Source organism: Hemiscyllium ocellatum, chromosome 11 (assembly GCF_020745735.1).
Source record: "Hemiscyllium ocellatum isolate sHemOce1 chromosome 11, sHemOce1.pat.X.cur, whole genome shotgun sequence".
Lineage (NCBI taxonomy): Eukaryota > Metazoa > Chordata > Chondrichthyes > Orectolobiformes > Hemiscylliidae > Hemiscyllium > Hemiscyllium ocellatum.
The window spans coordinates 66,507,112-66,534,025 of record NC_083411.1 but is presented as its reverse complement, the minus strand read 5'-3'; the positions used below and the strand labels follow the sequence as shown (position 1 = coordinate 66,534,025).

Sequence of the window (26,914 nt, the reverse complement as noted above, 5' to 3'; positions counted from 1 at the left end):
ACTGTTCCTTCATTAGGTAGCTGTGGAGCATGATCCTGTCCACACTACTGATGAAGGAGCAATGCTCCGAAAGCTAGTACAGTACTTCCAAATAAACCTTCCAAATAACCTGGTGTTGTGTGATTTTTAACATTGTTAGTTAGCACAGTAAGTTGTGCAGCAAGTTGAAGAGAGACATTATTAGAATAAGTGAGTGGGATAAAGAGGTAGGTTGAGCTCAATATGTCAAATTTCAATCATCCCCCTTGGACTGAAGATGTATTTATTCCAATAATCTTTAAATGGCAAGTAAAGTAAGAAGAGTGGACAAGAAGCAAGATTCAAGGGTGCAGACACAAAGCTCGAAAACATAATGATCAGATACAAAAAGTAATCTCAAAGTTTAATCAAATCTTATTTTTTATCTCAATGGGTTGAAATAGAAAGCAGTAGATGTTGTGCTACAGTTAGATTACAGTTGGAGGTTTGGGTTCAATTCTGAAAACTGCTCCTCTGGAAGGATTATATTAAACTTGAAGTCTAGAGAAAGTTCACCAGAATTATACTGGGAAAAAAAATGAATTTTATTAGAAAATTTCAAAACTGAGATTGGTAGACTTATATTAGACAAGGATATTATTACTGTGCTCCTGTATAAGAGTAGTGCAGTGAGGACAGCTGAGAGAGGATTAAAGAGAGAACAGAGAGAGAGCAATGTGGGAATGAGACTGAATATGACTGGGAGAAATCCTGAGAGAGAGCAGTGAGGAGGTTTCTTATCATGGATGGACATCTGAGATCTGTTACATGCTATTCCTGCCCCGTGTAGGATCTTTAGGACACTATATTTTGTCTTGGGGTGTAGAATGTAGTGTGTCTCCTGCTGCTCCGTTTCAAGCCTAGGATTCCTGGGTCTGTGTGAAAACTGGAGTCACTGTGGATGGTCAGGCAGGATGAGAGGTTTCTGGATTATACTTTGCAGAAGGTAATCATCCCACAGGCAGTGAGGGTGCAGTATAAAAGTCTGATACATCTGGAAAAGCAAGAAGAGACAGAAAAGGACAGAAAAGTCTTTGAGGATGTGCCACTCCGAAGCAAATGTTCCTTTAGAAAATGGTGGAGTGGGGAACTTTGCATGCTTCACTGAGAATCTGCACTCCCACATAAGGACTAATCTAAATTGTTGATACATTTGGGAAGGTGTCTGTCCATTATATGATGTTATAACAAATATTTTTACTTGTGATCTCTGTTGCCAATGGCTATTTGTACAAGGTAAAGATAAGACAAATTTCAATAGTTTTGATATGTTAGTAGTCTGGTTGATTGTTTTTTCTCATATTGTAGCATGACATTTTATGAAAAATATGAATGCATATTTGTATGCAGTTCCACACATGCAATTGTTTCTATGGAATTCATTGTTTCTGTTTAGAATGTGAAGTGAATGTGTGAGCATGGAAATGCAATGAATAAGCAAAGAGTATACGAGGGTCCATGGTGTATGGGTGTTGCTGATGTTTCAATATGTAGTGCTTGCAGGGCCACTAGAATTGAGTGGGTGGTTTGATTTGGCATGGCTAATATGAAGGGACATAGTGGGATTAATTTCAAATAGACTACTGGGACCACAGGTTCAGGCATGAGTTGAGATTGAATTGCCATGTTGCAACTGGAAAAGCAAGAAGTGAAATACAATCAAACAACTGGAACATATCCTAAAGACCAAAAGCTAATCTTTTAAAGGGTCTATCTCAACACTGGGCAGAACACACGGCCACCTCCAATCTATATCTGGGCACAACTGACCTGAATTCACCTCACACCAATCCATCCCAGGAGTGAAAACAATGTAATACTTGGCACTTCCTACTGAGGTGAGCGTGGCATGATTAGACATTTCCTGAAAAGAACTGTGTATCTTGTTAAAAAACTAACTATGCCATTGTAGGGTCCAAAAGGAAATTGAGTAAAGATGGGAAAAGGAAAAATAAGAAAGATACATGAAAAGCACAAGAAAATTCAGTTTGGATAGCTAAAAGCTGTTTTTATAAAGGAATAGAAGAACAGTTAACTGTACTGGCTTAGTGACTTGCTACAATTTTTATGAACTTTTTTGTTTTGGTAAATATATTCAAAAAATGTTTGCAATAAATTTTCAGGTTTACAAAAAACAAATTATTCTGTGAGTTTTTCTAAATGTTAGAGTGATTTAATCTGAATTTTAATGTTGCTGTTAAAAGCAGCCCCAGTCTTCATTAAGATGTTGAGAAGAACATTGATACACAAGGACATTGAACAGTCATCAAGAGTCGTTTATCAACTTCTTTTGTAATCCAAACCCACAAAGAGAATGATTTAAAAATGCCATTCTTACCTAAACTTGCAAACATAGTGTCGATTGCCAAAATGACCAGCATGAGGAAAAATAAAATGGACCATAAAGGTGCCCACGGCAACTGCGCAGCAATCTCCGGATACGCAATAAAAGCCAAACCAAAACCTAAATGGTGGATACATGTGACATGGTAAACTTATTTGTCCTGTAAAGAGAGGATAAATGTCCCTCTACTTCAACCAACAATATACCAGGAGACCATTCTCAAAAGAGAGACCATTGTGACATTTTTCCCTTTATTAATTCATCTTGGGATACCGTTGAGTAACACCATCAATTCAGTGCCAGATTTGAGCTGTAGAGACAGTTCCAAAATGTTAGCTTCAAAGTGTACATGTTTCAGGCCAAGGAGTGACAGAAGCAGTTTAGTTTAAGGAAATGTGAGGTGCTGCATTTTGGAAAGGCAAATCAGGGCAGGATTTATACACCTAATGGTAGGATCCTGGGGCATGTGGCTGAACAAACGAATTTTGGAGTGCAAGTTCATAGTTTCTTGAAAGTAGAGTCACAGGCAGATAGGATAGTGAAGAAGGCATTTGATATGCTTGCCTTTATTGAGTATAAGAGTTAGGAGGTCATTGGTTAGGCCATTTTTGGAATACTGTGTTCAATTCTGGTCTCCCTGCTATAGAAATGATCTTGTGAAACTTGAAAAATGTTCAGAAAAGATTTACAAGGATGTTGCCAGGGTTGGAGTGTTTGAGTTGGGGGCGGGGGAGAAGGGAGGGAGGGAGGTGGGAGGCTGAATATGCTGGAGCTATTTTCCCTGGAGTGTCAGAAGCTGAGAAGTGACCTGGTAAAGATGTATGAAATCATGAGGGGCATGAATAGGTTGAATAGCCAATGCCTTTTCCCCAAGTTGGAGGAGTTCAGAACTAGAGGGTATTGGTTTTAGGTGAGAGGGGAAAGATTTCAAAGGGACCACGGAGTTTTCCCACAGAATGTGATGTATGTACTGACTGAGCTGCTTGAGGAAGTAGTGGAGGCTGATACAATTACAACATTTAAAAAGCATTTAGATAGTTATATGAATAGGAAGGGTTTAGAGGGATGTGGGCCAAATGCTGGCAAATGGGCAAATAGATGAATTTAGGATATCTGGTTGACATGGATGAATTGAATCGAAGTGTCTATTTCAAAGCTGCACAGCTCTATGACTCTGTATGACTTTACAGTGATCAAATAATTGAGACTAACTATGAACTCAACAATTTTTTTGTGAGCAAGATTAAAATCTTGGACTCAATTTTAAATGCAGCTGAAGCATACTCAGGTCACCCGTTTCTGTTCATTGTGTAGCAGCCAGCTCAGTTATGTGGTGCTGTGTTACTCTCGATCACATTGGGCAGTCAGCATTATCCACCCTGTCCATCAACAGTTGCCTTGCTTGGAAGTGTTTAATTCTGCTTAGAGAGAGACCGCTCCTCAATGGTCAGGTTTATTATTACTGCACAAAGTGATATTTGAAAAGGCCATCCCCTCTGCATCAATTCCCAGTAATATTTTAACATTCCATAGAGAGTACAGGAGTTTAGAGAATGCACAGAATGTCTTGATGCATAGGAGACAAAATGTCCTGCCCACGTCGGTGACTGAAATACACTGAGAAAGCAGTGGGATAATCAGTACTTGGATTAATTCCCAGATTATGGTTCCAAAAATATGGATGTTGTGCAGGAAGATCTGACACAAATGTCCTAAGTGAGTCTACCTCCAAATAACATCTTTAAAAAATGTTGACTCATCAATTCCTCAAATCCCCACCCTTGTCAACAAGTTATACTTAACACCGATCAAGACTCAATGATAAAATCCATATATTTTACTCTTTCAGTCTCAGCTTGTTGGAAATCTTGCAGCTGACCAACTAATTTGGAGTTATTCAGACTGCTAACAAAATGCCTCACAAGTAAACTCCTGAAGCTCTTTCTTAAAGCATAGCCAGTTCCCCAAGTTAAAGACAGATTGGTCCAACACAACTTATTTTCCTTTCAAATTTCATGACTATCCTACAAGTACTCCAGAGATTACAATAGCTCATTCCATGCTTTGACTTTTTGTCACTTCAGGGATTTATATACTCATCCAGTAACTCCCTAATATGCAAACCCATTCCTGATACATTTTCATCCCTAACCCTCCATGTGGTGGTTTTCTTTAATCACCTCCATCCAGTAAGTGACCATTACTCAGTTGAAGCACCTTCTAAAATACTTGATTGTGACCAAAGGCGTCAAGTTACTGGTGTGTTTTTGTCAAACTTTGAAAACTCATGGTAATTTCACACAACCTCCATGTAAATCAACACCACAGTTATCAGGAACAGAGGAAAGTGGGAATGATATTTAAGAACTTCTGCACATTAGTCCCCATTTAATGAATAAATGTGTTACCAATGTCTTGAATGGTTACAACACACAACAAAGCCACACAGTCCATCATGTCTGTGCTGGCTTTCTGGAAGAGCAGTCCACCTTGGTCACACTACCTTGCCATTTACCCATAGGCATAGAAATTATTGGTCTTCTTGTAATGAGGTAATTCTCTTTTAAAAGCCATGGTTGAATCTTTCTCCACTCTTCTCTTAAGCAGTACCTTCCAGATTCTAAACACTCACTGCGTAGTGTAAATATATATATAAAAGGCTTACCGGTAGAATGGATTCTGACTGCGAGTGGGCGTGCCCTCGGCTTTCAGAGGTCTCGTGGTCCTCTGATGTGCGCGCAGAGGATGATCACGTGATGCTCCGAGATGTGGGGGCAGTCACGTGGTCTCCCTGTTTCGCGCTCCGGAAGAGTGCTAGGAGGTCACGTGATCAGCTGTTTCGCGCCCGGAAGTGTGCGAGTCTGCTGTTTCGCGCCCGAAAGGAGGCCGCGTGGTGCTCCTTTTCTGAGACAAAGGAGGGTCACGTGGGATCGGACATCCGGGAATGCGAGGAGGCGGGGAATGGAGTCAGAGCAACAGCCAATTAGAAGACAATCTCACTTGAGTGATGGTATGATGTTTTGTATGGTATAAAAGACTGGGTCAGGGGCAGGAATACGTCTTTGTTCTTTGTGAACTGACTTACTTCGTAGTTTGTCAGGGACAGAAAGGTTTAGACCCAGAGCTCTGTATACTTTATCCACTTACTGCTAGAATAAAACTAAAAGTGTAAGATTGAATATCTTCTCCTATTGCTTTATTTAAAGAGCTCGCAGGACTGGGCTCACACATAGAAGAAAATAAGTTGGTAGATTGAGCCAAAGTCCAACAATTGGCGACCCCGACGTGATACAGACGAAGTGCTGTAAAAGAGAGAAAAATAGAAACAACGGACACTGACGTCTGACGACAACAACAAACGGCGCTGCATAAAACAAAAGGTGAGCAGACACCTGTTTATCTCGAAGTTCTGCGATTGGAGATACTAAATTGATTGTTGTCATTAGACTGCAAGTGTCTTAGTAATAGTAAGTGGATAAAGTATTGATTTAATACGTACGGGTTTAAAGTCCCATGGGGTTAGAGTCCTCATAAAAGCACCAAGGTACGTAAGTGTGAGAAGGTTTAAAGTCCTTTGAGCAGGATCTCATAAACGCATCGCTCACAAGTGTTGATTTAATACGTACGGGTTTAAAGTCCCATGGGGTTACCGTCCTCATAAAAGCACCAAGGTACGTAAGTGTGAGAAGGTTTAAAGTCCTTTGAGCAGGATCTCATAAAAGCACCGCTCACAAGTGTTGATTTAATACGTACGGGTTTAAAGTCCCATGGGGTTACCGTCCTCATAAAAGCACCAAGGTACGTAAGTGTGAGAAGGTTTAAAGTCCTTTGAGCAGGATCTCATAAACGCATCGCTCACAAGTGTTGATTTAATACGTACGGGTTTAAAGTCCCATGGGGTTACCGTCCTCATAAAAGCACCAAGGTACGTAAGTGTGAGAAGGTTTAAAGTCCTTTGAGCAGGATCTCATAAAAGCACCGCTCACGAATTTTGGTTGATGATTGATGTGTTGTAAGTTTTAAAATTATATTGGGAATGTACGGAGGGTAGTAGAAAAGCCAGTGATGTCTCTGAGACAAAGATGGTGGTGTCTCAGTGAGGAAAGAGTAGGCAGTAGAAACTTAAAGGTGATAACAAAACTGCTGATTACTTTAACTGTAATAGTCAGTTGTTCGGGTGTATTTTATACAGATTGATTGGCAACCGGATTTGTTTTTGATTGGGTTGGTTGTTCAGCTATATTAAATATAAATTGATTGGTTATTGGGCAGGAGGATTTAAAAAAAACAGAAATACATAAAATGGTAGGGGAATTTGATAAAGAGTGTGAAGAAAACGCAGGATGTTCTTCTGATTTAATGTTGTCCGTAAAACAGCAGTGGGGTAAATTTAGAAGTCAGTTAATTAGTGGGCTTGCAAAGAACAAACAAAAAACAATAATGGAGAAATATGGTAAGATTTGGGAAGATTTATAAAAGCAGGGCAAAGTCCCTAAAGGTGAGGAGAGGAAGAAATTGTCACCGTTTTTGGGAAAAGCAGAAGAGAGCAGGTTAGATTATAAGTAGAAGAGCATGTGAAGGGAAAGAAAGGGTCGATATTGGTTAGAAGAAAGTGGACAAAAGAAGGCGAGGAGAAAGGAGAGAGGAGGAGTCAAGGAGTAGCTCAGATAGTGAAGACGATGAGTTCCGCCCAGGGGGCGGTCCAAACACATACCCTGTCACTTTAAAGGGTCATTTACCATGCATACTGAACAGGGCCCATTCAGGGTACAGCCTCTGTTTGAAAACAGTTATGATTTGCGACGGAGGGAGATATTGCGGCAGCCCATAAAATATCAGCACCAACTGCCTCTTGTTTATAAAGGCTCTTTTACGGGGGATGTGTATCAGCCCTTTACCTATATGGATATGAATTGTATTTTGGATAAAATGCCCCCACCCATGGAGGGAGGGGGACCCTGGATGACTAAATTTTGCCAATACAGACTAGGCTTCAAGTTGGCCATGGGCGATTGGAGAGCATTATTGGGCAAACAACTGAGTATGTGGGAGGTACAGCAGATTGAAGTGTCTGTGGGGACCACCTTAGTACCTGACTCGGACCCATTTGTGCAGCATGCCACCTGTGTGGGAAGGGCTAGGAGGGATAGATTCCCAACTCCACCGGGGGCGATGCACTCGCTCACCTTCACAATGAAGGAGGGTGAGGATATGCCTGCCTTTTTGGCTAGATGTAAAGTCACGTGGACAGATATTGCGGGAAGACATCCGGGGTCAGGTCAGCTACAGACCACGTTATTTAGGAATGCTGTTATGGCAGGGATACCTAAGGAAGTAAAAGAGGCAATGGAGAGTAATCCTGATATCCCAGGGCGTTCTACAGAACAGTGGGAAAAACATTTGATGCATCACATGAAGCGATATAGGACAAAACAGAATGAAGGTAAACAGAGCAATGAGTCAGCTCAAGTGTAGTTGCTGAAGTTACAGCTTGATGAGGCTAGACAAAAGGTTAATGAAACAAAGAAGGCCTCCCAAAAGACGACTAATCAGATGGTGCAGCAGCCGTCGCCACAAAACCAATCTGCCGAGTCTAGACCCGGCACCTGATTCGATGCCATACTACCCCCTTTATGGGGGCAGGCCAAGAGGTGTTCCAGGACGAATGCATGATAGAGGAAGGGGCTGTGGAGGAGTCAGAGGTTAGCCACCGAACACTTGTTTTGAATGTGGCCAACCTAGGCATTGGAGAAGAAAACTATCTCTTGCTGTGGGGGCCCCAGGAACGTCAGGGATTGATCCGAGGACAGTATGTCCCCTTAAATCAGCCTCCTAATCTGCCTTTGACATCGCTACTGATCACTGGACAGACTTTTTATCATCAGTATGTTTCATCACCTGCATACCCTATGAATTTGATGGGACGTGACTTGCTGGTGAGATGCGGGGTCTTGGTTCTGTGTGGACCAGACAGACTCATAGTGATCTTTCCAAATGGATACTCTGTTAATTGTTCTATGTCGATGATTCACTCTGGACCCCAAATGATATTATCACTAGACACACCACCAAGGGCAGTGGGCAGATATATACTGGGGACTCCTTGAATCTGAGGAAGGGTAGAATAATGGCATACAGTTTTTGTACAACCAATGGCGACCCTGGGCTCAGATGCTGCATCCCTATGCTCGTCCTGCAGAATCCCTTCATGTGACCCTATATTACGACAGATGACAATAAAATCTATCAGCATGCATTCTATCAACACCTAGAAGGACCTTAATGGGATATTTCCTAAAGTGCATTCTGTAAGGGATAGAAGGTGTTGTGGGTGTTGTGGAACTAACTCCGGAACAGTTGGAATGGCATGAGATGTCTGAAGAAGCTATACCGCATTTCACATTGGCAGTGCATGCTGAATATCAGGCCAAAGATCTGGGACTTACGTCCAAATGCTTGATAGAGCTAATTGATTGGGTTTGGACTCAGTTACCCGGCTTGCAATATTCACCCTCAGTTGAACCTTATAGACTTATGCACAGAACAACTGACAAGGTGTTGCTGGAACATAGGCAGATTGAAAGGTTTCATGGCAGGAAAAAAACAGACCATCCACAGGCTGCAGCGATGCTTGATACACTACTGGATGCCTTGTGGTCAGCAGGTTCGAGGAATGTTGGTTACTGCAAACAAGCCACGCCAATCACATTCGATTTAATAGACCACACTCTGATTTGGCAGAGACAATACCCACACAAACCAGAGGCTGAAGCCGGCATCGCCAACACAGTTGAAGGATTGGTAGCAGCAGGGGTGCTAGAAACCTCTCAGTCAGCCTGGAACACTCCTATCTTACCTGTAGAGAAGCAGAATACAGGCAAACATAGGATGGTGCATGATCTTAGACAGATCAACAGTGTTGTTTCTACTCCGATAGTTCCAGTCCCAAACCCCTATACTGCTGACCCCTGACCATAAGTGGTTCTTGTGCATTGTTCTGGCCAACGCGTTCTTCTGTTTGCCCCTAGCTGATCATTTAAGGGACATTTTTTCGTTCACCTATAAAGGCCAACAACTTCGTTATACAAGGGTTCCTCAAGGGTTCATTTTGTCGCCTGGGGTGTTTAATCAGGTACTGAAACAGCAGCTGAAGGATCTGATGCTCCCAGACGGGGTGGTATTGATCCAATATGTGGATGACATTCTTTTGGCGGCACCCCACCATGTTACTTGTTTGGCAGTTACAAAGTCGTTGCTGTTACTCTTGTATAACGCCGGTTTTAAAGTTTCACGGGCTAAATTACAATGCTGCTGACGGACGGTGTCTTTTTTGGGTAGAGTTATTTCCGGTAAGGGAACAGGTGTGTCTCCATCCCATAGATCCTCTATCCTGCATCATGCCAAACCAGTCACTGTAAAAGACATGCTCTCATTTCTTGGGTTGGCAGGATACAGGAGACAATTTGTTCCCTTATATGGGGAGCATACTTTCCCTCTAAGGGCCATGGTAAATGAGCAAGGCATGAGAAATTTGTTGGCCCATTTGCAGTGGACCACGGAGGCAGACGAAAGTTTTATATCTCTTAAACAGGCCCGAACGCGGGCTGCTGATTTAGCGGTCCTGGATTACAAAGAGACATTTTTTCCTCTATTTCTGAAAAAGCACACACAATAAATGGTGTTCTTTTTCAGAAAAAAGGGGGAGGCAGGCAGGTGCTGATGTATGTAAGTGTTACCCTTGACCCAATAGAGGACAGATACCTGCCATGTACAAGACATGCAGCAGGGGTAGTAAAGATTCTTCAAAAGGTAGTACATATAGTCATGGGACATTCACTAACAGTATTGACGACACATAATATAGTGGCCTATGTGAACTCAACAGCCTTTACAATGATGTCACTGCGGCAGATCAGGTTAGAGAAAATCCTGAGTGCATCACATATAATTTTTACACATTAACATTAACAAGGAATTAACATGGCTGATAACATGGGAGGAGAGCCACATGTGTCAGGAAAGGGCACAGAGAGACGCCAAAGTTAGGCCAGATTTATAGGCAATTCCATTAGTAGACCCAGAAGAAGTGCTGTTCACAGATGGTTGTTATTACAGACATCCAACTGAAGGACTTAAAGCAATCTATGCAGTGGTGCGACAGACAAGTGAGGGATTTGAAGAAGTGTTGATAGGAAAAGTGACAGGCAAAGCATCAGCCCAATTGGCTGAACTACAGGCAATGATTGAAAATTATATCAGAAAATGTAAAACGTGTTCAGAATATAATGTAAAAGCAACAGTGAAACCACAAGAAGGAAAATTTCCTCTCCCAAGAATGCCAGGTCAGGAAATAGTGATTGACTATACTGACATGGTAGAGAGAGTAAACGGATGCAGGTACCTTTTGGTAGCAGTGGATGCATACACTGGTTGGCCAGAAGTGATACCTGTGAAAAAGGAAGATGCAAAGACAGTGATCAAATTTTTGATAAACCAATATATTCCAACGCATGGGTTTCCAAAGAAAGTCAGGTCAGATAATGGCACACATTTTAAGAATAAAGACCTGCAAGAACTAGAAGCAGCTTTAGGATTGAAACACGCGCTTGGAACGGTGTACCATCCTCAGTCACAGAGAAAAGTGGAGAGAATGAACCAGTCCATAAAGGGGAAAATAGGAAAAGTGTGTGCACAAACGAAGTTAAGCTGGGTGGATGCCCTACCTTTAGCCTTAATGTCCATTAAAAGCTCACTAAACTCTATTACAGGGTTTACCCCGTACGAGCTAACCACAGGGCAGCAGTTCCCGGGACCAGGAGCTGGAGTACAGATGTTAGAGGGAAGAGCCTCTATAAGGTACAAACCTTATTATGACCAACTAACAGCTTTGGTCTCAGCTTTTTCTAAACAGGTTGGATCGGAAAAGGGGGACCTACAGAGCCAGGCACCATCCACCACAGAGTGGGTCCTGCTGAAGGTGATCAAACGGAAGTGGTCGGAGCCACAGTAGACAGCACCTACAAGGTGGCGGAAAGGACATCTCATGCGGTTCGACTACAAGGGAAAGGAGACACTTGGTACCATTGGAGCCAGTGTGCAGCCACGGAACCGCCAACGAGAACTCTAGAACAAATAAGAACAGAAAAAGAGTAGAAGGGTCTTAGACTTACAGTGTGGAAACAGGCCCTTCGGCCCAACAAGTCCACACCGACCCGCCGAAGCGCAACCCACCCATACCCCTACATTTACCCCTTACCTAACACTATGGGCAATTTAGCATGGCCAATTCACCTGACCCGCACATCTTTGGACTGTGGGAGGAAACCGGAGCACCCGGAGGAAACCCACGCAGACACGGGGAGAACGTGCAAACTCCACACAGTCAGTCGCCTGAGTCGGGAATTGAACCCGGGTCTACAGGCGCTGTGAGGCAGCAGTGCTAACCACTGTGCCACCGTGCCGCCCTGTCTAAAACTGTTAATTTTTGTGTAACGAATATCATGTTTATTTTAGTAACTAGCCCACATTATCCTAGGCTGTGAAGGTTGGGATTTTTACTATTTTATGTATAAGTGTTATGATACTGTTAATAAGGGCATCGACCGCGAGGTACAGTGTCCCAGGAATAAGAGATTAACAGGACAAGAGATGGACAAATGTTAAGGGAGCCAGGTACACATTAGACATGATAAAAAGTGTGATACAATATACCAGTTTGACTTATGTCAAGTAATTGACTGTGGCCAAAATACAGGGAACTGGAGGGAGTATGATGTATATCTTTGTATCTACACTATTTACTATGACCCATGCCCGTCGTGGGATAATGTAGTAACATGGATTGGGGTACAATGGACACCTAAGAAGTCGTCACCCTCGGATAATAGATGGGAGGTTAGAGACCATGTGAGCCTGACAAAGGGGCAACTTGATCATTTCTCAGAGCTAAAAAATCCACTCTTGTTAACCCTGACAAGATTCGACATTAATCCTGGTTCTGAAAAGGTACAGATTTATTGTGGAATTGATGACAGAAGCTTTTATTTTGTAACAGAGGTTCCCCGCAGCGTACCTGATGAATATAAGTTGGTAGAACAGGTAGCAACAGGACTTGAGAATCTCCCAATTATTAGTGCTTTATTCCCAGTTACGCCGAATAAAAACGTTGATCGAATTAATTATGTACATTACAATGTACTCAGGCTAGCCAATAGAACTAGAGACACGGTGGCGGGACTCTCTGAACAACTGGCAGTGACCTCATTGATGACAGTACAAAATAGAATGGCCTTAGATATGTTGCTGGCAGAAAAAGGGGGGAGTGTGCTCTGTTTGGAGATCAATGTTGTACGTTCATCCCCAACAATACAGCACCTGATGGCTCGGTAACCAGAGCCCTGGATGGACTAAGAACTTTGTCTGAAGAAATGCAAGAACATTCAGGTATTGACAACCTCTAGGAGGTATTTTCGATTCCTAGGTAGGGAAATGGAAAGGATTAATTGTGTCTGTGTTTATGTCCCTCGTTGGTATGATCATTGTGTTCGTGTTGTGTGGATGTTGTTGTATCCCCTGTGTCAGATCTTTGTTGAACAGGGTAATTATTACAGCAATTGAAGGGAAGGTGCCCCCGCCCTACCAGATGTCACAGATGGAGGCGGAAACCATGGCTCTGGCAAGAGGGGAGGTCTATGCATCGAAGAGCGAATGTGATGCATAAAACCGGTTTGTTGGTCTCATTTTCATGAGACCAAAAGGGGGAGTTGTAAATATATATATATATATATATAAATAAATAAAAGGCTTACCGGTAGAATGGATTCTGACTGCGAGTGGGCGTGTTCTTGGCGTTCGGAGGTCACGTGGTCCTCTGATGCGTGCGCAGAGGATGATCACGTGATGCTCCGAGACGAGGGGGCGGTCACGTGGTCTCCCTGTTTCGCGCTCCGGAAGAGTGCCGGGAGGTCACGTGATCGGCCGTTTCGCGCCCCAGAAGTGTGCGAGTCTGCTGTTTCGTGCCCGAAAGGAGGCCGCGTGGTGCTCCTTTTCTGAGACAAAGGAGGGTCACGTGGGATCGGACATCCGGGAATGTGAGAAGGCGGGGAATGCAGTCAGAGCAACAGCCAATTAGAAGACAATCTCACTTGAGTGATGGAATGATGTTTTGTATGGTATAAAAGACTGGGTCGGGGCAGGAATACGTCTTTGTTCTTTGTGAACTGACTTACTTAGTAGTTTGTCAGGGACAGAAAGGTTTAGACCCAGAGCTCTGTATACTTTATCCACTTACTGCTAGAATAAAACCAAAAGTGTAAGATTGAAGATCTTCTCCTATTGCTTTATTTAAAGAGCACGCAGGACTGGGCTCACACATAGAAGAAAATAAATTGGTAGATTGAGCCAAAGTCCAACGGTAGATACATTTTCCTTATGCCACCACTGCCTCTTTTGTCAATTGCTGTCTATCGATGTCCTCTGTTCTTCATCAATAAGAACACTTTCTCACTATCCATTCTGTCCAAACTTCTCATGATTTGGAATATAATGATCAAGTATTCTGTTAATCTTCTCTTCCCCAAGGAGAACAGGCTGGAGTTCTGCAATCGATCTAATTTACTCAAGTTCCTTCCCCCTAGAATCAATTCCTGTGAATTTTATCGCTATGCTCTCTAATGCCTTCACATCTTCTGATAATGCTTCATAAAGTCTTTCCAAATGTCCAGTTGTGACCATAACAGTTTTCCATTCGGAAAGCCCAGAGCCTATTTACTTTTTGCAACCACCATCTCAACCTGCCCTTCTAGCTTCAAAATATGCATATTTAACATTCAGGTCCCTCTGGTTTTGAGACAGTCGTTGCCTGGCACTTGTTTGGTGTAAATGTTAGTTAAACATATCAGGCCAAGCCTGAATAGAATCAAGGTCACACTGCATATGAATTGAGACTGAGGAGTCACAAATAGAGCTCAAATTCTGTGATCAACAGTAGATGCTCCACTCTTGACCTTAGATGGAGGGAAGGTCATGGATGCAGCATCTGTGAAGATGGCTCATATTACAAATTTCTGCAGCTAGGACACAGGCTGGTTCCAAGACTGCTACAACCTACATTCAAGGCCATCATGGAAACTAGCATTAAGGAAACATGTAAAGACTAATAGGTTGGAGAAGTGAGTAACCTTTTATTTTCCTGCTGTCTAAAATGTTTCGTCTGTAATAAAGTTGGTGAGATACCATGACTATATGCTGGGCAATGTACTGTATAGTATAAAAGTGGAACAACTTCCCTTCAAACTTTATAATTCACCTGTGAAACTTGTAACTCCTATCACCATATTGGGAGCCTAGAGAGCCAGAGCTATCACACTGAGCTTAGGAACTAAACTGCACTAATTGTTTGTATTGATGTAATTTGAATATCATATCATAGTAACATTTATCAATGTTGTTTCAAAACATTTATGCCTGAAGCATTCAATGGCTATTGTTGCTGTACTAACAAATCATTGTTGCAACTTTGACCAAAAGAACTCAGTTAACCTGAGACCTACACAATATCCACCTAAAAACCACTCTAGCGCACAACTCAAAACTAAATTATATCCCCTCAAACAGAAGTTCACTTAACTAACTTAAAATTTTCTTATAAGACGTCACAATATTTAATGGAACTTAAAACCTCTTCAGGCCCAATCTCCTCTAATTTGTGAAGGTCAGTTTAGTTTATTCTGCAATTATAATTATCGGATCCAGACTTTGCCAACAGAATAGAGGGATTGTGGTTAGGTGAAATAGGAACATGTGAAAAAGGTGCAGGAGTCATCCATTCTGCCTTGTGACCCATCATTGCCATTCAAGATGATCATGCCTGACCTGCCTGTTATCTCAATCCACATTCCTGCACAACCCTGATAACCTTTTCATTCATTACTTAACAAGAATCTATTGAACTTGATCTTACGAAGTATGCAAAGACATTGTCTCCACCACGAATTCATGAAGAGAGTTCCAAAGACTCTCCATCTTTTGTGAGAACGACAAAAATACTCACATATTTTAAATGGGCACGGCTCATTTCTGAGACATAGTTCTAATTTCTTCCATGAAGACCCATCGGGATCGTAAATGGTCAGTCCAGCAGATAAAAGCCGAGCCTGTCCAATTGGTTTCATACACATTCCCAGTATTAGACTGATAAGATTAGTCAACACTGCTTCCAATGCATTTACCTCCTCCTTAAATAAGTTGCTTGTACACAGGCAGTCTCACTAATGCCCTGCATAACTGAACTAGAACCTCGCTCCTTTTGTATTCAATACCCCCCACAATAAACTATAATATTCTATTAGCTTTGCCAACTACACGCTAAGTCTGCATATTAACTATTTTTGTGATTCATGCAGTAAGGTACCCCTGCATTTTAGAGCTCAGAACTCCTTCACCAATTGGATAAGATTTTTTTTTTGCATTCTTCCTGCCAAAATGAACAATCTTATATGTTCCTACATTTGTCACATCTTTGTCAACTTACTGATCCCATCTTTGTCTTTTTCTAGCCTCCTTAAGTTTCCTTCTTAACTTGTTTTCCTATTTATTGTGATAATACAATGGAATGAAGAGGTGTATTTTGTCCTTTTTTATAAAATGAAGAAAGGTTGAGACAGCGATACCTAACAGGTTGCTCAAAGCTAATAAAATGAACAGCTTGTGAGGTTGTGGGTGTTTTTTTTCAAGGTGAAACAATAGAAGCTGCCTGAAAGGGTAGGGTCAAGCTCCCACAGAACCAGGATTTTTAGTTTTAGCTTCTCAGGGACAGTTGCTGGGCTCTTGAACCTGGATATGGAAGCTGTTTTGTCTCTCGCTGTTAAAGATAAAATCTGGTGGGTTGGGGGTGTTCTCTTCCTGCTGCTAGAATTGCATTAAAGTCCATTTATTTACTGAATTTACCATTGCCAAGGGTCTCTTTATGGAATCTTACTACATGGGAACAGTTTCTGTTTAGTAATAAAATAATCTATTATTCTGTTAAGTTTCCAACAGAGTTACCCCAATTTCTTCTTTTATTGTTGTATTTTGATTATAGTTAAAATAATGTGTGTTCTGCTTCAAGACCCGTAGTTTGACCATTCAAACTGCATCCGGAAGGCAATGCCTGGTAACTGCCTTTAATAATACGAAAAAAAAGGGTGTAGGCTATCTTCGTCATATTTTGTCGGGATTTGGTCTGGCCCATAACAAATTGGATTGCCTGTCAGGATCAAAATCTCTAATGGTGTTTACAATTATTGGACTTAAAGATAATTTTTGAATTCAGTTAGTTTAAATAGGGTGTGCCTTGTATAATGATAGCTCTTTCAGTCACTAAAAGTTTCCAGGCAATGGAATAAGTTACTTTGGGAGTTTTACAGAAACAAGGCAAGGCATAGCTTTTGGAATGACCATAAAAAGCTATAGTTGGGATTGTCTGTGTCTGTGAGGAAAGGGCAAACTTTTGAACTTCAGGAGGTTGGAACTGAAATGGCAGAGGTAGAGGTGAAAGACAGGAGTAGTGATGAGTGATGGAGAACAATCCCATCTTACCTAAAGGTCCAGTGGGGATCTGTTTAAATATGTCCAAACATTGTCTAAACTTGTCAAGAAGGATGTAGAAGCCTTTTTCATTTCATTTGATAAAGTGGTTAAACGTTTGAAATGGCCAGTGACCATGTGAGTATTGTTGATCCAAACAAAGTTGTTAGGTAGAACCAGTGAGGTATTTACATCACTATCAGAGAAGGAATCTGGGGAGTATGAGGTGGTGAAAGAAGCCATCTTAAGTGAATTTGAGCTAGGATCAGAAGCCTTCAGACAACATTTTAGGAATCTAAGGAGGAAACTTGGTCAAACATTCATAAAGTTTGAAAGGATCAGACAAAGCAAACTTTGATAGATGGGTACCAGCATTGAAAAAAGATCAAATATATGACACTCTTTAAGAGATGATTATTTTGGAGAAGATCAAAAAGTAGTGAGAAATCATGTTTAAAATCAAAGAGTTGAGACTGGCAGATTAGTAGCAGAAATGAATGGTGTGTTGTTTCCCTGGTGCCAGGATTAAGGATATCTCAGAGAGGGTGCAGAATGTTCTCACAGGGGAAAGGGGCCAGCGGGAGGTCATTGTACACATTGGAACCAACGACATTGGAAGGGAAAAGGTTGAGACACTGAAGGGAGATTACAGAGAGTTAGGCAGAAATTTAAAAAGGTGGTCCTCAAGGGTAGTGATATCTGGATTATTCCCAGTGCTACGAGCTAGTGAGGGCAGGAATAGGAGGATAGAGCAGATGAATGCATGGCAGAGCTGGTGTATGGAAGAAGGATTCACATTTTTGGATCATTGGAATCTCTTTTGGGGTAGAAATTACCTTTACAAAAAGGATGGATTGCACCTAAATAGGAAGGGGAACTAATATACCAGCAGGGAAATTTGATAGAACTGCTTGGAAGGATTTAAACTAGTAATGTGGGATGGGACCCAGGGAGATAGTGAGGAAAGAGATCGATCTGAGATGGGTACAGCTGAGAACAGAAGTGGGTCAAACTATCAGGGCAGGTAGGGACAAGGTAGGATTAATAAATTAAACTGCATTTATTTCAATGCAAGGGGCCTAACAGGGAAGCCAGATGAACTCAAGGCATGGTTAGGAACATGGGACGGGGATATCACAGCAATTACAGAAACATGCCTCAGGGCTGGGCAGGACTGGCAGCTTAATGTTCCAGGATACAAATGCTACAGGAAGGATAGAAAGAGAGGCAAGAGAGGAGGGGGAGTGGCATTTTTGATAAGGGATAGCATTACAGCTGTGCTGAGGGAAGTAAATTCCTGGAAAAACATCCAGGGAAGTTATTTGGGTGGAACTGAGAAATAAGAAAGGGATGATCACCTTATTGGGATTGTATTATAGATGCCCCAATAGTCAGAGGGAAATTGAGAAACAAACTTGCAAGGAGATCTCAGCTATCTGTAAGAATAATAGGGTGGTTATGGTAGGGGATTTTAACTTTCCAAACATCGACTGGGACTGTCATAGTGTTAAAGGTTTAGATGGAGAGGAATTTCTTAAGTGTGCACAAGACAATTTTCTGATTCAGTATGTGGATGTACCTACTAGAGAAGGTGCAAAACTTGACCTACTCTTGGGAAATAAGGCAGGACAGGTGACTGAAGTGTCAGTGGGGGAACACTTTGGGGCCAGCGCCCATAATTCTATTTGTTTTAAAATAGTGATGGAAAAGGATAGACCAGATCTAAAAGTTGAAGTTCTAAACTGGAGAAAGGCCAATTTTGACAGTATTAGGCAAGAAATTTTGAAAGCTGATTGGAGGCAGATGTTCGCAGGTAAAGGGACGGCTGGAAAACGGGAAGCCTTCAGAAATGAGATAACAAGAATCCAGAGAAAGTATATTCCTGTCAGGGTGAAAGGGAAGGCTGGTAGGTATAGGGAATGCTGATGACTAAAGAAATTGAGGGTTTAGTTAAGAAAAAGAAGGAAGCATATGTCAGGTGTAGACAGGACAGATCGAGTGAATCCTTAGAAGAGTATAAAGAGAGTAGGAATATACTTAAGAGGGGAATCAGGAGGGCAAAATGGGGACATGAAATAGCTTTGGCAAATAGAATTAAGGAGATTCCAAAGGGGTTTTACAAATATATTAAGGACAAAAGGGTAACTAGGGAGAGAATAGAGTCCTTCAAAGATTAGCAAAGCGGCCTTTTTGTGGAGCCACAGAAAATGGGGGAGATACTAAATGAATGTTTTGCATCAGTATTTACTGTGGAAAAGGATATGGAAGATATAGACTGTAGGGAAATAGATGGTTGCAAAACGTCCAGATTACAGAGGAGGAAGTGGTGAATGTCTTGAAACAGTTAAAGATGGTTTATTCCTCAGGACCTGATCAGGTGTACCTGAGAACTCTGTGGGAAGCTAGAGAAGTGATTGCTGGGCCTCTTGCTGAGATATTTGTATCATCGATAGTCACAGGTGAGGTGCCGGAAGACTGGAGGTTGGCAAACGTGGTGCCACTGTTTAAGAAGGGCGGTAAAGACAAGCCAGGGAACTACAGACCAGTGAGCCTGACCTCGGTGGTGTCCCTCAGGATTCCCTCGTTGGAGGGAATCCTGAGGGGCAGGATGTACATGTATTTGGAAAAGCAAGGACTGATTCGGGATAGTCAATATGGCTTTGTGCATGGGAAATCATGTCTTACAAACTTGATTGAGTTTTTTGAAGAAGTAACAAAGAAGATTGATGAGGGCAGAGCAGTAGGTGTGATCTATATGGACTTCAGTAAGGTATTCGACAAGGTTCCCCATGGGAGACTGATTAGCAAGGTTAGATCTCATAGAATACAGGGATAACAAGCTATTTGGATACAGAACTGGCTCAAAGGGGGAAGACAGAGGGTGGTGGTGGAGGGTTGTTTTTCAGACTGGAGGCCTGTGACCAGTGGAGTGCCACAAGGATCAGTGCTGGGCCCTCTACTATTTGTCATTTACATAAATGATTTGGATGCAAGCATAAGAGGTACAGTTAGTAAGTTTGCAGATGACACCAAACTTGGAGTTGTAGTGGTGAAGAGGGCTACCTCAGATTACAACAGGATCTGGACCAGATGGGCCAATGGGCTGAGAAGTGGCAGATGGAGTTTAATTCAGATAAATGCGAGGTGCTGCAAATCTTAGCAGGACTTATACACTTAATGGTAAGATCCTAGGGAGTGTTGCTGAACAAAGAGACCTTGGAGTGCAGGTTCATATCTCCTTAAAAGTTGAGTCACAGGTAGATAGGATAGTGAAGGTGGTGTTTGGTATGCTTTCCTTTATTGGTCAGAGTATTGAGCACAGGAGTTGGGAGGTCATGTTGTACTGTACAGGACATTGGTTAGGCCACGGTTGGAATATTGCGTGCAATTCTCCTTCCTAGCGGAAAGATGTTGTGAAACTTGAAAGGATTCAGAAAAGATTTACAAGAATGTTGCCGGGTTTGGAGGATCTGAGCTACAGGGAGAGGCTGAACAGGCTGGGGCTCTTTTCCCTGGAGCGTTGTAGGCTGAGGGGTGACCTTATAAAGATTTACAAAATTATGAGGGGCATGGATACGATAAATAGACAAAGTCTTTTCCCTGGGGTGTGGGAGTCCAGAACTAGAGGGCATAGGTTTAGAGTGAGATGGGAAAGATATAAAAGAGACCTAAGAGGCAACACTTTCACACAGAGGGTGGTACGTGTATGGAATGAGCTGCCAGAGGAAGTGGTGGAGGCTGGTACAATTGAAACATTTAAGAGGTATTTGGATGGGTATATGAATTGGAAGGGTTTGGAGGGATATGGGCCGGGTGCTGGCAGGTGGGACTAGGTTAGGTTGAGATATCTGGTCGGCATGGACAGGTTCGACCGAAGGGTCTGTTTCCGTGCTGTACATCTCTATGACTCTAAATGACAGATGATTATGAGGTGGCTCATAAATCAAAGTTTGGTTTCCAACATCAATTGCAATCCGTGAGGGAAAGAAATTGGGAAAAGAGAAATCCTCAGGTGGTAATGGAAAAGGAGACCATAAAGATAGTGCAGGCAGTTTACCACAGAGTAAAACGAAAACCCATGACGGTGGCAAATGAGAATCAAAAGAGCTCAGGAGCTTTCATTGTAATGAAGTAGGCCACGTGAGATCACAGTGATGCTTATTTAGAAAAAGCACTGAGAAGACAGATGAGGGAAATCAGGAAAAACCAGTAAGTTTTGTTGAAGTGGTAAAGCGCAGTCAAAGTTAAAACTCTGCAAAAGAATTTATAACCTGATCAGGGATTGGTTGAGAAGGAGATGACAGATTTCTTTGAAGAATTTACTTACATGGGTAAAGTTTAACTCATGTATACCAGCAGGAGCAGGAAAAGAAATTAAGATTTTAAGAGATACAGGAGCAAATCAATCTTTGATGGTGAGAGATGAGGGGATATATAATTCAGAAGGAGTATTGACAGATAATAGTAATATGTGGAATTCATAGTGGGAGGAGAATGTTCAATTATATAGTGAGGTTGGAGAGTCCAGTAAATAGGTAGGAGGAAGATAGAGTAATTCTTGGTTCCAGAGACACTTAGTCATGGTTTTGCTGGATCACAGGGGAGAGTGATGCCTACTACAGTTGAAATGCCAGTGGAAAATCAGGCAACTGAGGTTTAAAAGGAAGTATATCCTGGGATTTGTCCTGACTGTGATAACGAGGTCACAAAGTCACAGATGGAAACAGATGGAGAAGTCGAAGAGTAAAGATAAGGTAGTGGAAGTTCAATCATCAGAAACTATATTTCATCAAATGGTTGAGAGAAAAAAAACAAGGAGAAAGTGAGGTCTGCAGATGCTGGGGATCAGAGCTGAAAATGTGTTGCTGGAAAAGCGCAGCAGGTCAGGCAGCATCCAAGGAACAGGAAATTCGACGTTTCGGGCATAAGCCCTTCCTGATGAAGGGCTTATGCCCGAAACGTCGAATTTCCTGTTCCTTGGATGTTGCCTGACCTGCTGTGCTTTTCCAGCAACACATTTCAGCAGAAAAAAAAACAAGAACAGGCAGAGGACAAAGTAGATATTTTAAGTTCAGAGCAATTAGCTGGATTACAACAGAAAGATAAAAAACTAAAGCAGATGTATCAAAATGTCAAGGAAGACAACAGAATCAACTGAGCAGAAAACTCAAGAAGGGATCATACAGTATGGTCAAGTGAAATATGGATCGATAGGAAGGATGAGGGGAGTAACAAATTAAAAATATTGTATATGAATGCGCGAAGCATAAGAAATAAGGTGGATGAGCTTGATGCTCAGTTGGAAATTGGCAGGTACGATGTTGTGGAGATAACCAAGACGTGGTTTCAAGTGGACAGGGCCTGGGAAATGAATATTCAAGGCTATATGTGCTATTGAAAGGACAGACTGACAAGCAGAGGGGGTGGGGTGGCCTGTTGGTGAGAAATTATATTCAGTCCCTTGCGAGGGGGGGATACAGAATCAAGAGATGTAGAGTCAATATGGATAGAGTTGAGAAATTCTAAGGGTAGAAAGACCCTAATGGGAGTTATCTACAAGCCCCCAAACAGTAGTCTGGATGTAGAGTGTAAGTGAAATTGGCCTGTCGCAAAGGTATTACTACAGTTGTTATGGGGAATTTCAACATGCAGGTACGTTGGGGGAAACAAGATGGTACTGGATCCCAAGAAAAGGAGTTTGTGGACTGACTCAGAAATGGATTCTTAGAACAGCTTGTACTGGAGCCTACCAGGGAAAAGGCAATTCTAGATCTGGTGTTGTGCAATGAACCGGATTTGATCAGGGACCTCGAAGTAAAGGAGCCATTAGCAGGTAGTGACCATACTGTGATAAGTTTTAATTTGCAATTTGAGAGGGAGAAGGGAGAATTGGAAGTGTCAGTATTGCAGTTGAACAAACGGAACTATGGAGCTATGAGGGAAGAGCTAGCCAAAGTTCAATGATTCAATTCCCTAGCAGGAATGGCAGTGGAACAACGATGCATTATATACAAAAATACCTGCCAGAAGGTGCAAGATCAGTTCATTCCAAAGAGGAAGAAAGATCCTAAGAGGAAGCAGGGGCGGCCGTGGCTTACGAGGGAAGTTAAGGACTGTATAAAGATAAAAGAGAAGAAGTATAACATAGCAAAGATGAGCAGGAAACTGGAGGACTGGGAAACTTTTAAAGAGCAAGAGGATAACTAAAAGGGCAATATGCAGAGAAAAAAAGAGGTATGAAAGCAAACTGGCCAAAAATATAAAGGAGGATAGTACAAAATTTTTTTTAGGTATATGAAAAGAAAAAAGAATGGTTAAGACTAAAGTTGGGCACTTGAAGATAGAAATGGGTGAATTTATTATGGGGAACAAGGAAATGGCAGAAGAGTTGAACAGGTTTTTAGATCTGTCTTCACTGGGGAAGACACAAGCAATCTCCCAGATGTAATAGTGGCTGAAGGGCCGAGGGTAATGGATGAGCCGAAGGGAATTTGTATTAGGCAGGAAATGGTGTTGGAGAGACTATTAGGTCTGAAGGCTGATAAGTCCCCGGGACCTGATGGTATGCATCTCAGGGTGCTTAAGGAGGTGGCTCTAGAAACCGTGGAAGCATTGGTAATCATTTTCCAATGCTCTACAGATTCAGGATCAGTTCCTGCGGATTGGAGGGTGGCTAATGTTGTCGCACTTTTCAAGAAGGGAAGGAGAGAAAACAGGGAATTATAGATACGTTAGCCTGACATCAGTGATGGAAAGATGCTTGACTCAATTATATAAAATGAAATTATGACTCATTTGGATAGCAGTAACAGAATAGGTCAGAGTCAGCATGGATTTATGAAGGGGAGATCATGCTTGACTAATCCTCTGGAATGTTTTGAGGATATAACTATGAAGATGGACAAGGGACAGCCAGTGGATGTAGTGTACCTGGACTTTCTGAAAGCCTTTGATAAAGTCCTACATAAGAGATTAGTGAACAAAATTTGGGCATATGGTATTGGGGGCAAAATACTGACTTGGATTGAAAATTGGCTGGCTGACAGGAAGCAAAGAGTAGTGATAAATGGGTCCCTTTCAAAAATGGCAGGCGGTGACCAGTGGGGTACCACAAGGTTCGGTGCCGGGACCGCAGATGTTTATAATATACATTAATGATATAGATGAAGGCATTAAAAGTAATATTAGCAAATTTGCTGATGACACAAAGCTGGGTGGCAGGGTGGAATGTAAGGAGGATGTTATAAGAATACATGGTGACTTGGACAGGCCAGGTGAATAGACGGATGCATGGCAGATGCAGTTTAATGTGGATAAATGTGTGGTTATCCACTTTGCTGGCAAGAACAGGAAGGCAGATTACTATCTAAATGGAGTCAAGTTAGGTAAAGGGGAAGTACAACGAGATCCAGATATTCTTGTACATCAATCAATGAAAGCAAGCATGCAGGTACAGCAGGCAGTGAAGAAATCTAATGGCATGCTGGCCTTCATAACAAGAGGAATTGAGTATAGGAGCAAAGAGGTATTTCTGCAGCTGTACAGGGCCCTGGTGAGACCGCACCTAGAGTAGTGTGTGCAGTTTTGGTCTCCACATTTGAGGAAGGACATTCTGGCTATTGAGGGAATGCAGCATAGGTTCACGAGGTCAATTCCCAGAATGGCGGCACTATCACATGTTGTGTGATATATATGTTGCATACACTTGAGTTTAGAAGGATGAGAAGGGATCTGATTGAGACGTATAAGTATTAAAGGATTGGACACTCTGGAAGCAGGAAGCATGTTTCCATTGATGGGTGAGTTCAGAACCAGAGGACACAGTTTAAAAATAAGGGGTAAGCCATTTAGAACAGAGTTGAAGAGAAGCTTCTTCACCCAAAGAGTGGCGGATATGTGGAATGCTCTGCCCCAGAAGGCAGTGGAGGCCAAGTCTCTGGATATTTTCAAAAAAAAGAAGGATAAAGCTCTTAAAGATAGTGGAATCAAGGGGTATGGGGATAAGGCAGGAACAGGATACTGATTTTGGATGATCAGCCATGATCATACTGAATGGGGGTGCTGGCTCAAAGGACCGAATGGCCTAATCCTGCACTTATTGTTTATTGTGTATTGTATACACAGAAGAATCATTGGAATATATCCCAGAATATTACTTTCAAAAAAATGAAGTCTTGATGAGGAAATGGAGATTATAGCAAATTCAGGCAGATGACAAATGGGCAGAAACCCATCAAGTTCTGTTACTGGCAGGTTACAGAAAGGAGATGTTGCAGGTAGCACATGAAGTACCAGGTGGTGTTCATAGATGCGGATCGTTAACTGTCTTCCTGTTTGTCCTACAGAGTGTACAAAATCCCATGCAAGGACTGCACAAAACACTACATAGGACAAACAGGAAGACAGCTAACGATCCACATCCATGAATACCAACTAGCCACGAAACGACACAACCAGCTATCCTTAGTAGCCACACACTCAGATGACAAGCAACATGAGTTCGACTGGGACAACATTACTGTTATAGGACAAGCCAACCAGAGAACAGCCAGGGAATTCCTAGAGGCATGGCACTCATCCACAGATTCAATCAATAAGCACATCGACCTGGACCCAATATACCGTCCACTGCAGCGGACAGCTGGCACTGACAACCGGAAGCGGCAGATACAAATCACTATAAATGTCGGAGGAAACATCACAGAAGCGGTTCACAGGAGGCTCCCAAGCACTGAGGATGTCACCTAGACAGGGGATGAAACATCTGCAACACAAATTCCCAGCTTGGCTAACAGAACCATGAGCACCCAAGCTACAAATCTTCTCCCAAATTTTGAATACATGTCAGGTAATTGGAAAACCTCACACAGAGATTAAATCAGCACCCTTATTACCCATTCCCTCTTTTAAGAAACACCACTCACTGGACAAACAAATGGCAATGAGAAGAGGGATGGTGAACACTGGACTGAAGGTGTTATATCTGAACTCATGCAGTATAAGGAACAAGGTAAATGAGCTTTAGGCGCATGTTGAAAATGGCAGGTATGATGTGATGGCTGTCACAGAGATGTGGCTGCAAGGTGATCAGGATTGGGATAGACAGGTGGGCAGAAGGAATTGGCTTGCCTTATTAGTAAGAAATAAAATTAAATCAACAATTAAGAAACCAAGTCGGGTCAGATGTTGTAGAATCTGTGTGGGTAGAATTGAAGAACCACAAAGGTAAAAAAAATTGTTGGATTATATACAGGCCTCCAGACAGTAGTCAGGATCTGGGGCACAAGAAACACCAAGAGATAGCAAAGATGTCTAGGAGAGACAAAGTTACAGTGATCATAGGAGTTTTCAATACGCAGCTGGACTGGGAAAATCAAATTGGTCATGGATTGACCGAAAAAGAATTTGTGGAATGTCTACGAGATGGCTTTATGGAGCAGCTTGTGGTGGAGCCCATTAAGGAACAGACAATACTGGATTTACTGTTGTGTAATGAGACAGACTTTTCATAGAATCCCTACAGTGTGGAAACAGGCCATTTGACTCAACAAATTCACACCGATCTTCTGGAGAGTAACCCATTAGGACCTATTCGCCTACATTTAATTTTGACCAACTTACAGATCCCTGAACACGATGGCAATTTAGCATGGCCAATTCACCTAACCTGCACATCTTTGGATTGTGGAAGGAAACACAGGCAACCAGAGAAAACCCATGCAGACACAGGGAAAATGTGCGAACTCCACAAAGACAGTTGCCCAAGGCTGGAATCGAACGTGGATCCCTGGCACTGTGTGGCAGCAATGTTAACCACTGAGCCACAATGCCACCCCCATAATAAAAGGAGCTTAAGGTGAAGAAACCTTATGAATGAATTTATTCTGCAAATTGAAAGGGACAAGATTGAACCAGAGGTAATGGTATTATAGCCCAATAAAGGCAGCTACACAGGTTTGAGGGAGGAGCTGGGTAAGCAGGGCT

At 42.2% G+C, this 26,914-nt stretch overlaps 1 protein-coding gene across 1 annotated transcript in view; it reads right to left on the bottom strand.

The window, feature by feature from the left end:
* The window catches only part of LOC132820048 (uncharacterized), a 172,105-nt gene that overhangs the window by 5,666 nt on the left and 139,525 nt on the right, over positions 1 to 26,914 (bottom strand). Inside the window, exon 26 of the mRNA XM_060831967.1 lies at positions 2,357 to 2,482. Coding sequence (XP_060687950.1) covers positions 2,357 to 2,482 — 126 coding nt within the window. The remainder of the gene's footprint in view (positions 1 to 2,356; positions 2,483 to 26,914) is intronic.